This window comes from Balearica regulorum, chromosome Z (assembly GCF_011004875.1).
Source record: "Balearica regulorum gibbericeps isolate bBalReg1 chromosome Z, bBalReg1.pri, whole genome shotgun sequence".
NCBI classification, from domain to species: Eukaryota; Metazoa; Chordata; class Aves; order Gruiformes; family Gruidae; genus Balearica; species Balearica regulorum.
The window spans coordinates 24,889,428-24,902,961 of NC_046220.1; the positions used below are offsets into that span (position 1 = coordinate 24,889,428).

The 13,534-nt window shown below is 41.6% G+C and overlaps 1 protein-coding gene across 4 annotated transcripts in view; it reads right to left on the reverse strand.

Annotated features, from left to right (window-relative positions):
* MAN2A1 (mannosidase alpha class 2A member 1) overlaps window positions 1-13,534 on the reverse strand; it is a 127,836-nt gene that overhangs the window by 62,929 nt on the left and 51,373 nt on the right. For all 4 annotated transcript variants that reach the window (XM_075739622.1, XM_075739620.1, XM_075739621.1 and 1 more), the window contains 3 exons: window positions 10,773-10,958; window positions 9,297-9,411; window positions 80-147 (listed from right to left, as the gene is read on the reverse strand). In XM_075739622.1, the coding sequence (XP_075595737.1) occupies window positions 80-147; window positions 9,297-9,411; window positions 10,773-10,958 (369 nt within the window). The remainder of the gene's footprint in view (window positions 1-79; window positions 148-9,296; window positions 9,412-10,772; window positions 10,959-13,534) is intronic.

Consider the following 13,534-nt stretch of genomic DNA (forward strand, 5'->3'; position numbering starts at 1 on the left):
CATAAAAAGCTAATAGGTAGTGAAAACACACACATTGCTAAAAGAATCTCAGACACTAAGTAATACATAAATTACTTACCTTGGTTGCGATGTCAGCTTTATAACTGTCTTGCGTGGCAAAGAATCTTGGGAGGACTGAACATCATCCTACAAGAGCACATCCTTGAATTTGCTTTTGAATACACGTATACATACAATATATGAGCTTTGTCTATTATATAAACTTTATGAAGTACAAAACCATGATAGCCATACTATAAACAGAAGATTATTTTAGTATGTTACACAGGACACAAACCACAAAAACTTATAAACTAAATACTTCAGATTGAAAAAAGAAAAAGGCTTGCTTTGACCAATTCATTGAGAAACCTTTGCTTTCATTAAATGTCTCTCATTAGATACCATTATCAAACTGTCACCTCCATGTTTTCATTTTTGTATGCAAGACATCATAATTGCCGACTTCCTTCAAATTTTGTGAATACTTATCATACAATTTTATTAACTTTCTCTTGCTACAAATTTACTCTCTTAAACCCTACACTCCTGTATATTACAAGGATTTAGAGTTTAGTCTTCTGTCAAATCTCGTTGTTATCTTATATTGTACCTAAAGAAGATTTTCAAAAACAAAAATTTGGAGCATGAGCATGATTTTTATGTAACAAACTACTTGAAGAATTGGTTCACAATATTGATGAATTCTTATTTTTCACTAGTTTCTCTCTTTTCTTAAATACAATATGACCCAGGGCTCACTTCCAGCAAGAAAAGTAGTGACAAGCCATTGATGTCACTGTTGCATTAGTCTTTAAGTAAGAGAACAGCTAAGCTGTTGTTGTACTGGCACTTTTCTATTGGTTCATAATGGTGAAAAACTATAGACTTTGCAACCAAAGCACAAAGCTCCCAGTTCCTCAGAATAGTCCAAAACATCCTCAAAATCATGTTTCTCAAATCCAACTATTGCCCCTTAGATGGCAGTTTTCTTTCTGCACTCAAAATAAGACTAATATACACAATGATGCAATGCTTGCATAGCTTTACTTTCATAAGTGGGATCTCATCCTATTTGTTGGATCATTCAGGGATCTCTAAAGTTTCTTCTGTTTTTCAGTGTATTGTCTTCCAAGCAATCTAATTTTTGTTTGTTTACTAATGTAGAGTCTGTAAAACTTACACATGATGTACAAAGTATTCAGTTATCAGCTGAGAAAACCATGATGCTTTTGTGCATCATATGCATTAATAAAGAACAGCAGAAAAAGAGCACAAGTAGTGTCATTCTGGAATCCTTCCATCATATCTCATTTCCAATTACCTTTTTTCTGATTTCAAGAAGGATGATTTTACCCTGGTTGTGCCTACTGTCTACTGGAATGCTGCTACAGTCTTTTGCTCTGTTCCTTTGACCATGTGTTTCTTCCTCCTTCACCTCCCAAAGACAACAGCCATTCATCATTTGTCTTTCTCAACTCTCTCAGCATTGATGTGGTTTAGGCCCAGCCGGCAGCTGAGCGCCACGCGGCCGCTCACTCACTCCTTCCCCAGTGGGACAGGAGGAGAACGGAAAAACCACGGCAAAGCCTCGAGGGTTGGGATAAGAACAGTTTAGTGGGACAACAAGGGAGAGGGAAACAATCAACAACAGTGCTGATAACAGATAGTAACAATGGGTGATAACAGAGAACAGTTTACCAATCCAACCACCTACCAACCAACCAGACACTCAGCCCATCCTGGAACCACACCGAAACTGCACCGCCCCTCCACTACCGGACTAGTCCCCTTTTATGGTGAGCATGACGTTACATGGTATGGAATAGCTCCCGGCCAGCTTGGCTCACCTCTCCTGGCTCCTTGTGAAATTAACTCTATCGTTGCCAGAACCAGGACATTATCCACCCCTTATTCCACACCATCTACGTCATGCCCAGATTATTTCACTGACACCATTCTCTGACTCCATGGGCCATCGCTCTATAAAGTCTCCATTGAGTTCATTTAGGCCATGGCTTTGGGTTCCATCTGCCATTACAGTCTCTCAGGGCAGGAACAATGGTGCGTACTGCTGGATTGTTGCGCGCTGCATCGGGAGTATTTTTCATGGCTGGTGTATCTGGTATGGTCCATGCTCGCAGTCTGGACGTCACAGATGTAATTTTCGATGAAGTTCCTGGGCACCAGTTGAAGGCAGTTCCAAAGTCCATCCTTCATTAGTTTTGGGTGATTCTTATGGTTATACCATTGATACAGTGTATAGCTATTAATATCATACAATTTAATTTATTGGCTATTTTCACACAAAATCAGATACCCTTGAGGTACACTCCGGATTTCCCCATCCTTTCTCATCACCCACCAAGTGCACCCTGGTTCCTGAGCAAAAGCAATCCCACACATGGCCTTGCCTTTGCCTAAAGCAGGGATAACCCAAACTGTTTTACCCAACATATTCTTCATGCGCACTACAGGAACTTTATCTCCTTCTCCTGGGTGTGGAAATTTTGATGGGGCCGGGCCAGCTCGATTGGCAGATCCTCTAGTGTTAACTAACCAGGTGGCCTTTGCTAAATGTGTCCCCCAGTGTTTGAGGGCCCCACCACCCATTGCTCTCAGGGTAGTTTTTAGCAGTCCATTGGACCTTTCAACTTTCCCAGAGGCTGGTGCATGATAGGGGATGTGGTACACCCACTCAATACCATGCTCTTTGGCCCAGGTGTCTATGAGGGTGTTCCGAAAATGAGTCCCATTGTCTGATTCGATTCTCTCTGGGGTGCCATGTCGCCACAGGACTTGCTTTTCAAGACCCAGAAGAGTGTTCCGGGCAGTGGCACGGGGCACAGGATATGTTTCCAGCCACCCAGTGGTTGCTTCCACCATTGTAAGAACATAACGCTTGCCTTGGCGGCTTCGCAGGAGCGTGATGTAGTCGATTTGCCATGCTTCCCCATATTTATATTTCAACCACTGTCCTCCATACCACAGAGGCTTTACCCGCTTGGCTTGCTTGATTATGGCGCATCTTTCACATTGATGGATGACCTGTGAGATGGCGTCCATGCTCAAGTCCACCCCTCGATCACGGGCCCATCTATATGTCACATCTCTTCCTTGATGGCCTGAGGTGTCATTCATGGGCCCACCGAGCTATAAAGAATTCACCCTTACGCTGCCAGTCCAAATCCACCTGAGCCACTTCAATCTTGGCAGCCTGATCTACCTGCTGGTTGTTCTCATGTTCCTCAGTGGCCCGACTCTTGGGTACGTGGACATCTACATGACGTACCTTTACAACCAGCTTCTCTAGCCGGGCAGCAATATCTTGCCCCAATGGGGCAGCCCAGATGGGTTTGCCTCTGCATTGCTAGTTGCTCCGCTTCCGCTGCTGTAACCACCCCCACAGGGCATTGGCCACCATCCATGAGTCAATATAGAGGTACAGTGTTGGCCACTTTTCTCTTTCAGCAATATCTAAGGCCAGCTGGATGGCTTTCACCTCTGCAAACTGGCTCGATTCACCTTCTCCATCAGCAGCTTCCGCAACTCGCCATGTAGGACTCCATACAGCAGCCTTCCACCTTCGATGCTTTCCCACAATGCGACAGGACCCATCAGTGAAGAGGGCATATGGTTTCTCATCTTCTGTTAGTTTATTATACGGTGGGGCTTCTTCAGCACGTGTCACCTCCTCCTCTGGCGACATTCCAAAACCTTTCCCTTCTGGGCAGTCTGTGATCACTTCCAGAATCCCTGGACGACTGGGGCTTCCTATTCGAGCCCGTTGTGTGATCAGTGCAACCCACTTACTCCATGTAGCATCGGTTGCGTGATGTGTAGAAGGAGCCCTCTCTTTGAACATCCAGCCCAGCACTGGCAGTCGGGGTGCCAAGAGGAGCTGTGCTTCGGTGCCAATCACCTCTGAAGCAGCTCAAACCCCTTCGTAGGCTGCCAATATCTCCTTTTCCGTTGGAGTGTAGCGGGCCTCGGATCCTCTGTATCCCCGACTCCAAAACCCCAGGGGTCGACCTCGAGTCTCCCCTGGTGCTCTCTGCCAGAGACTCCAGGTAGGGCCATTCTCCCCGGCTGCGGTGTACAGCACATTGTTGACATCTGGTCCTGCCCGGACTGGCCCAAGAGCTACGGCATGAACTCTTTCTTGTTTAATTTGTTCAAAAGCTTGTCGTTGCTCAGGCCCCCATTTAAAATCATTCTTCTTCCGGGTTACATGGTAGAGAGGGCTTACTATCAGAACGTAATTCGGAATGTGCATTCTCCAGAAACCTACAACGCCTAAGAAGGCCTGTGTCTCCTTTTTGCTGGTTGGTGGGGACATGGCTGCTATTTTGTTGATAAGATCCATAGGGATCTGACACTGCCCATCATGCCACCTTATTCCCAAAAACTGGATTTCCTGCGCAGGCCCCTTCACCTTACTTCGTTTTATGGCAAAGCCAGCCTGCAGCAGGATTTGGATTATTTTCTTCCCTTTCTCAGAAACTTCCTCTGCTGAGTTGCCCCATACAATGATGTCATCAATGTACTGCAGGTGCTCTGGGTACAGTGCAGTCTGGATCAGTCCATGGCAAATGGTGGGGCTGTGTTTCCACCCCTGGGGCAGTCCATTCCAGGTGTACTGGACGCCCCTCCAAGTGAAGGCAAACTGCGGTCGGCACTCTGCTGCCAAAGGGATCGAGAAAAATGCATTAGCTATATCAATCGTGGCATACCATTTGGCTGCCTTTGACTCCAGTTCATATTGAAGTTCCAGCATGTCTGGCACGGCAGCACTCATCGGCAGTGTGACTTCATTCAGGCCACGATAGTCTACCGTCAGCCTCCACTCTCCATTGGACTTCTGCACTGGCCATATGGGACTGTTAAAGGGTGAGTGGGTTCTGCTGATCACTCCCTGACCCTCCAGTTGACGAATTAGCTTGTGGATGGGAACCAGGGAGTCTCTGTTGGTGCGGTATTGCCGCTGATGCACAGTTGTAGTAGCAATCGGCACCTGTTGCTCTTCAACCCTCAGCAACCCTACAACAGAAGGGTCCTCCGAGAGACCGGCCAAACCAGACAATGGTTCAATCTCCTCCGCTTCTAAGGCAGCTATTCCAAAAGCCCAGCGGTAGCCTATTGGGTCTTTGACATACCCTTTCCGGAGGTAGTCTATGCCCAGGATGCATGGAACCTCTGGGCCAGTCACAATGGGGTGCTTTTGCCACTCATTCCCAGTTAGACTTACTTCAGCCTCCAACAGAGTCAACTGTTGGGATCCCCCCGTCACACCAGAAATAGAGGTCGGTTCCACCCCTTCATAGTTTGATGGCATTAGGGTACACTGTGCACCCGTGTCCACTAGAGCCTTGTACTCTTGTGGGTCCAATGTGCCAGGCCATTGGATCCACATAGTCCAATACACTCTGTTGTCCCTTTCCTCCACCTGGCTGGAGGCAGGGCCCCTCTAATCCTGCTCGTCATAGTCACTACTTAGAAGTCCCTTCAAGAGGATCATAAGTGCGATCAGGCCTTCCATTTGATCTGGGGGGCTGCCCGGTGGAAACTGGAGCAGCATCCTTTCTGGAAGAGTTCCTTCTTACAGCTGTCTTGCCTTGTAGCTCATGTACGCGTGCCCGCAGGGTTGAGGTGGGCTTCCCATCCCATTTCCTCATGTCTTCTCCATGGTCACGCAGATAAAACCACAGGACACCTCGTGGTGTGTATGCTCCATATCCCCTCTCTGGAGCAGAAAAATGCTTACTCCTAACAGCTGAAATAGGGGTCTGTGCAGGTGGGGAGTACGATATATCCTCTTTGAGTTGCTGGACGTCCTGGGACAGTTTCTCCACAGCCGAGACGAGGGAGGAGGAAAGGCTCTCTTCATATTGCCGGAGTCGGCCAGCCACTTCGTCCACCGTGGGTGCCTCTTCACTCTTCCAGTCAATTACTGCCAGTGAGTTGGCGTACGATGACGGTGCACTTCGCACAAATTTTCGCCACATGGGTCGGGTACACTGGACTTCATCGGGGTCTGTGGGCACCTGTGCGTTGTCCGGATCATAATAAACCATCTCCCGCACAGCTAATTCCCTCAGCTATTGGATACCTCTCTCCATGGTGGTCCACTTGCCTGGCCAACATAAGACATCTTCGCTGAAAGGATACCTTTCCCTCACACTTGACAGGAGTCGCCTCCAGAGGCTGAGGGCCTGCGCCTTCTTCCCAATTGCCTTGTCAATGCCCCCGTTCCCTAGACAAGGATCCCAGCTGCTTGGCCTCCCTGCCCTCCAGTTCCAGGCTACTGGCTCCATTTTCCCAGCAGCGGAGCAGCCAGGTAATAATGTGCTCCCCTGGAAGGCGGCTGAAATCTTTCCGCATATCTCGCAACTCGCTCAGGGACAGAGATTGGGTGATCACTTCTGGTTCTGGCTCTTCTTCTTGTTCTCGTAATGGCCCCGGTTCATCATCATCTCTCACTAAGCGAACCAATTTCTTTGTGTATTTCTTTTTGTGTATAGGGGCGACTGATACTGGTATGGGTTGATCTTTTGGCTCGGCTACAGTGCCTACTGCAGGGGTTTGGGTAGCTGCAGTGCCTGTTGCGGGGGCTTGGGCCTGGGCAGCTGCAGTGCCTGTGGGTCCGCTCTCTCTCCCTGGATGGTGCTGTCTACTATCAAACAGTGTTTGATAGATTGTGGCCACAGCGCAGTAAGTTGTGTCTCCTTAGAATCCCCACAGCATTTTCCTTTCAAATAGTCTACCATTTTATCAGGGTCTTGCAATTGTTCAGGAGTGAAACTCCAAACCATTCGGGGTGAAAAGGTCTCTAGATACCCACCCATACTCTCCCAAATGCCATGCCAGCCCTGACCATTCAGCCTTGGGGAATATCCCTGGGTAATATTCTTGAAACAATTTTTGCTAACCCTGAACAGGAGTGGGAAAACATTCAGGAGACCTAGCAGTAGGAATATACTGGCCTGAACATTCCAAGGGTATTCAACATTCTCAAAAATTGTCGTAACCAACCAAAAGGAAAAGGGGAGGTGAAAGAGTGGGAGAAGGTATCCCCCCCCGTCTTCCCCATAGATTGGGTCCAATTATTAATCAATTCTGAAAGATATTGACTGAGGTACAGGCCTGACCGAAATGCTACGTACAAGTACCAGCTCAGACTCATGACTGTCAATGATATCTTATCAGAAGTCATTATCACACAATACAACAATATGAGAACAGGAACCCCTCTCCCAGAGGTGATGAACAGCACCGCAGGGATTGCATAGAGTAAACACGGGTTTACAAACCAGAGCCATGTGACCGAACAGAACATCGTTATGACCAGTGACTGTTTCAATAACATCATAAATTCTTAGGATAATTTTTCTTTAACACACTTGGGTCAGACTTGCCGTTATCACAACCCCTCGTGCCCCACGTTGGGTGTCAAAAAGGACTGACGTGGTTTAGGCCCAGCCGGCAGCTGAGCGCCACGCGGCCGCTCACTCACTCCTTCCCCCAGCGGGATGGGGAGGAGAACGGAAAAACAACAGCAAAGCCTTGAGGGTTGGGATAAGGGCAGTTTACTGGGACAGCAAGGGAGAGGGAAACAATCAACAACAGTGTTGATAACAGATAGTAACAATGGGTGATAATAGAGAACAATTTACCGAACCAACGACGGACCAACAGACCAGACACTCAGCCCATCCTGGAACCGTCCCGGAACCGCACGGAAACTGCGCCGTCCCTCCCCTGCCCGACTAGCCCCCCTTTTATAGTGAGCATGACGTCACATGGTATGGAATAGCCCTGGCCAGCTTGGCTCACCTGTCCTGGCTCCTTGGGAAATTAACTCTATCCTTGCCAGAACCAGGACATTATTCATTCTGAATGCCCATCTCTGAGCAATTCTTGATGTCAGCTTCCATCAGCCACCAAAATACCATGATGGTATTTCAAAACAAGTGCCTTTGAACTTTCTACTTGCTCAAGGCTTGCATAAGGTTTTTTGTAAATATCCTTAAGTTCTCCCATTAGCAGTCTACAAATCCCACACTAAAAACGTTTTGTTGTGGTAAACAAAGTACTGCAGGAATATTAGGTTTATGATATGCTGCAGTTACTCTATATAAATCACAATATACTTCTGGCATCACCTTTTTTTTTTCTGTTTTATATTGATATAATAAATTCATTGAAATAAGAAATTTCGTTTTCATTTCTGTTTTCACTTCAAAATACTCTTACTTTATGAAGGCGCACATTCATTTTGTTAGCCTTTCCAACCAGGAGAAAAATTACGTATCTGTGGCACACACCCACATAGCACACACACAGAGGCACAAAGATGCAGCATGCACATATGTATTAGTATCAAAGTACAAAGAACTATTTTAACTTTTTTTTTTTTTCCAAAAAATATATGTGACTGGAAGAGAAATTCAAAGTATGACATGTCTTGCACATCTAAGCCAGAAGAATATATATGTTAGTTATGTTAGAAGTGAGAGGTAATCATATAATAAAGACTGTCTTAATCCTACTATGTTTATGCACAATGCAACTAAAGCATCTCATTTCCTCTCTATTCCAGGTGTATGGAATTAGTAGATCTTGTAAGTTTACCTAGCTATCACAGCACAGCGCTTTTGTTCAGAAAGGGAAGAAATTAAGAATTTTGAAAGGACACAATATTAGCAAGTGTGTTTCTTTAAGATGCTCTTCACTGTAAAATGAGTCTTAAAATGATATGTGTGGATCTGTTGCTGACTTTATCATCAGTAGATTACAGTTTCGATTAATTTCAGCTAAGGAAAAAAAAAAAAAAATCACACAGTGATATGTAGACCTGGTCTTGAAAATTTAGCTTAGGCTTATGTTCAGGATGGAAATTTTCCTCTTCCTACATTTGTTAAGTAATAAGCAAAGTCAAATTACACGACTGCATACTGTTATATATTGACTTATTATATGTATGTCACTGAAGTCACCAGTAAATTTATGCCCACAAGAAAATCTGAACCTCTGGTTTTACTACCTGATTCACAAAGTTGAACAAAATAAGCCCATTTAGTTTAGATGTGTGGGATTTTTTCAGCAGTAACTGCTGAAGTTTTCACTTTTTACTTTCCAATGTCTTCAATTAATATGAACAGTGAGTGATAAGTAGCAGGCTTCTGAGTAGGTATTAGTAGCAAATTTCATTCTGACTTTTCCCAGGCGTCTCAAACTGTATTGAAAAGACATAGTTCACATTTTATTTTTGGAGGAAATCAAGAAAGATAGCTCACCATCTTCAGGAATGGAGTTGATGTGTCATAATTATAAGCAACTTTATCCTTTAGGATAAGAATATGAGCAGAGTCAATTATCACTTTCTTCAAGTTCATTATTGAATGGAAAAGCCTGTTAAAAATTTTAAAGTCTTAGTTCTCAGTTTTCATTCAATATGATAACACCAAAATTTAAAAAGATTAAAGAACTCTAAAGTATGAGTAAAAGAAAAATAAATGTAATTTTTAATATCTATATAGCATGAAATTAAGAACAGCGAGTTGCAATGGGTGACCAGACTGCAAAATGCAGAAATATTCTAAATTTCATTATATTCCTACCTTGCACACTGAAAATGAGGTACATCTCCACCCCACTGTTCTGCTACAAAATGTATACCCTCAAAATACCAAGTACTTTTTCAAAATGCTAATCTTGGGAAAGTGCATGTTTTATATATTCGATTTCCAGTATCTATAGTGGAGACAAGCCTGAAATGCTGGTCACAAAGTCAAGACTGCTTCTAAGCATGATAAGTAAAACAATCCGAAACACAAAATTTTACATTATTACTATTATTTCCATTGCTTCAACTCACACAGGTTTACAAATTCTTAAACAGAGCTCTGTAATTTCATTTGTAAAGTGAAAAAAGCTTTTATGCTACTCTCATAATCAACTGCATTGCACATGTTTATACCTTGATTATACCTACGCTTTAACAGATAAAAAATTAATAAAGTTATGGAATTTAAAAATACTTGTCATGAATGCAGTAGTTTAAATCAAGACATGCTTTACCATCAATTGTCTGCCATCATCTACCTCAATCAAATTTACTAGTGCTTAACATTCCAATATGTAACAATTTTTCTAACAAATGCATAATTAAAGCATGTATCTACGTACACAGACTTATAGAGAGAGATAGATATCATACACTCTTCTTCAAAAAATTTCCACACAGTAGCTGGCAGAATAATTCGTCGATACTGAGAAAGCAAATACCCACCATATATAACAGCAACAAACAACAACAGACAAATTAACTACAAGATTGGCAACATGAAAAAGATTTCCCACATTGAAGAAAAGTAGGTTACAGAGGCTGTGGGATTTTCCAAGGAATATATGCTTAAATTAGCATGTCTCTTGATCATTGCTTAGCACAGGCAGATATAAAATGTTCTCCTATACAACAGCTACTGCAGAAAATAATAGATCTGTATTAAAAAACTCTCCACATCGTGTCTACCTAGCTTCTTTTGAAACTCAGAAATTTTGTTTGGATATAAAATTCTTACTTCAGAGGATTAAAAAATTATTTCATAGATGAAGAGCAAGGGTAACCAAATCCAATTCTCTTGTAAAGCACCAGTACACTTTCAGTACTGTGTTGCTAACTATAGTAAATCTGTATCTCTGAAATAAATACTTCTGTTTTAAGAAAACATAGGGAAATTAACATTTAAGTGTATGTATTTATAAGTTACCTCGTGCCATAATCCACAACTACCCAATCTTTAGCTGTTCCTGTAATAGCATCATGATGCTGAAAGAGTCCAAGGTTCCTCCTCGCTTCTGTCAGCAATTTATAGTTATCCACTGAAGGAAATACACTTATCTTCTCAGATTTACTGGACTGTACCAAAGCCAAGGAGTAGAGGATTTCTGCTGCCCTAGAATTGCAGAGAAGAATCAAATATTTAAAGCAAAAAGCAACACATATTTTACCTGAAGAATAAACTGATGTTTTTACACCTTTCCTCATGCCTAGTTCTGTGAGTTCTTTAAACCTTAATCTTGTACTTTTTAGCCTGTTGCTAAAACAACACTTAACAATCACTGCTGCATTTCATCATCAACTAGTTTGACATCTTGTAATCTTCCTGCAAGGCTTCAGAGATGGAAAATAGAGCTTTAAAATAAAAATATGACAGTACAAAGTAATATACCATTTTCTCAAATGTGTGAGGTATACAGATCTGATCTTAAAATGATAGACTGCCTTACAGCAGACATACAACTCCCATTTCAAAAAACAACTTATTAAACAAATTATCTTAAAGAAATATATTAATCTGTACACTCTATATAATATCTATTCTGCCATTTATACTTTCAGCAAACTAAATTCTCCTAAAGACTTAGGCAGTTCATGCACCTACTCACTATACATTCACCTGAACAGTGAGAACACTGGATTCAAAAACCCTTAGACTGAACAGAATGCAGAGCCCTTTTCTCCTACTCCTTATGCAAAAGTCTAGCACTAAAATATTACCATTAGGTTCCCACTTGATTAATGAGAATCTGAATTTATTTTACAAAAAAAATACCCTATAATTGCCAGTCATTATGAATATCTAACAAAGATGCCTGTAGAAATTGTGGGTAACCATCTGTTAACTTTTTTCCCATCTCTTTTTCCTAAAATGTTACAGTTCTGTTTCTGTAAGTCTGAAAAGTGTCAGATTCCTTTTCAAACTTTATTTGAGCTTAATGAAGGTTTCTCAGGTGTTTGAAGAAACCAGGAAGATACAGGTTAATGTTATAAAAAGCAAAGAAAGCAAAATAACATATGTTCTTGAAACAAATGTAAAACTAACTTCTCAGCATATAAATAGAAAACAAAACAAACCCCACAAAAAAAAAAAAAACAACACTAAAACTGAAAATATATTAACTTTACATTTACCAAAGCTGTAACAACAAATTTTAAAATCATTCTCAACTTGGGTTTTCAGACTGTGCATTGATATTAACTGCTAACATGAAAAACCCCTTTGGATTCAGTTTGGTCTCTTTGCCATTATGCATCACATAGGCGACAATTATGTAAAAACTGCAAGCAGCATGTGTCAAACTAAACTGAAAGGTACACTGTACATATTGATATCTGTGAATACTGAAATATTAAGATCAATTCAAGCAATTAGAGCCATTGCTCAATAGATGTAACCAAACAAAAGGAAAACTATTGTAACTTAGAAAATAATTAGTTGTAAGATAAGAAGCTCTGGAACAATCTCATTTTAAACAGCTCGGCCTTGGAAGAACAGATGCGCAAAGATAAGAAAGTTCCAAGGTGATCACAAAACCAGCCTTGAGGGATAAGGTATAGGTGATATCAGGACTGAGTCTGAAGACCCCCGACAACCACCCAGAGGTGCCAACAAACATGGGCAAAAGACATTAGCATATGCTAACAAGTCCCCATAAAATCCATGAATGTGATAAGCACTACTCGGAAATATACTGAATATGTATATTAACATAGTATAAATACTTGCTATTTTTGTCTTTTGGGTGTGCACGTTAGGTGGAGTTATCCCCCGTGCACCCAGCACTGCAATAAAGAATGCCTGCTTTCTAAAACTTCAAAATACGTCTTAGAGAGTGAATTATTTTGCCACTTTCTGGTAACAATATAACAGCTCGATTCATTTTCATATTATCATTTTTTGAGGAATAGGATGAAATTTTGGTCTTACAGGTAAGATAACTGCTCAGAAGCTACACACAAAATCAAGGTGTTAAAAGTTCTTCTTTTTATAATTAGTGCACTTAAGCTTAATGGCTCTGATTTTAATGTCGCTTAATGCAAATCCCGACATCTATGCATTCCTTCTACTCTGTTCTATTACAGCTTAACTTGAAAGGAAAACAAGTATATTGTAGTTAAAAAGGCATGAGATGCACATTCACCTAGTGGATAAAACCTTCTGAAAATGTTTTACCTGTTTTAAAAAATTTGACTTAGCCACTAAACACTGACCCAACTGTAACTATGAAGTAGAGAACACAAAAATTTTTAGTCCTCAAAATACAGGTTAGATTTCCCTCCCAAAAATCCACCTCAATTTTTTTTTTTTTTTTAATAGGGAAGTTCATTATTTATAAACAAGGTAACAACCTTAAACCCAAAAGAAATAACATTAAAATGAAGGTGTATGGTAAATACATTTTCAGTTCATACTGCTTCCAGAACTTCACTTTAAATCCATTTTGTCTATAAGGAACACTTGGAACTCTTTTGCCTTTCATAAAAATAACTGATTCTGTTTTACAGATCCACTCAGTACATCAGTCTCTTAGATGCAATTTTCCTTTCAAGTCTCAATATCATCCTAAATATTAGAATGGTTCAATGGTCAAAGATGAAAGACACTCAGAAGCGAAACCATAAGAAATATTGTATTAGAGAACACTTCAACCTGTAAGTAAGCATTTACCTCTAATATCTTTCCATAAA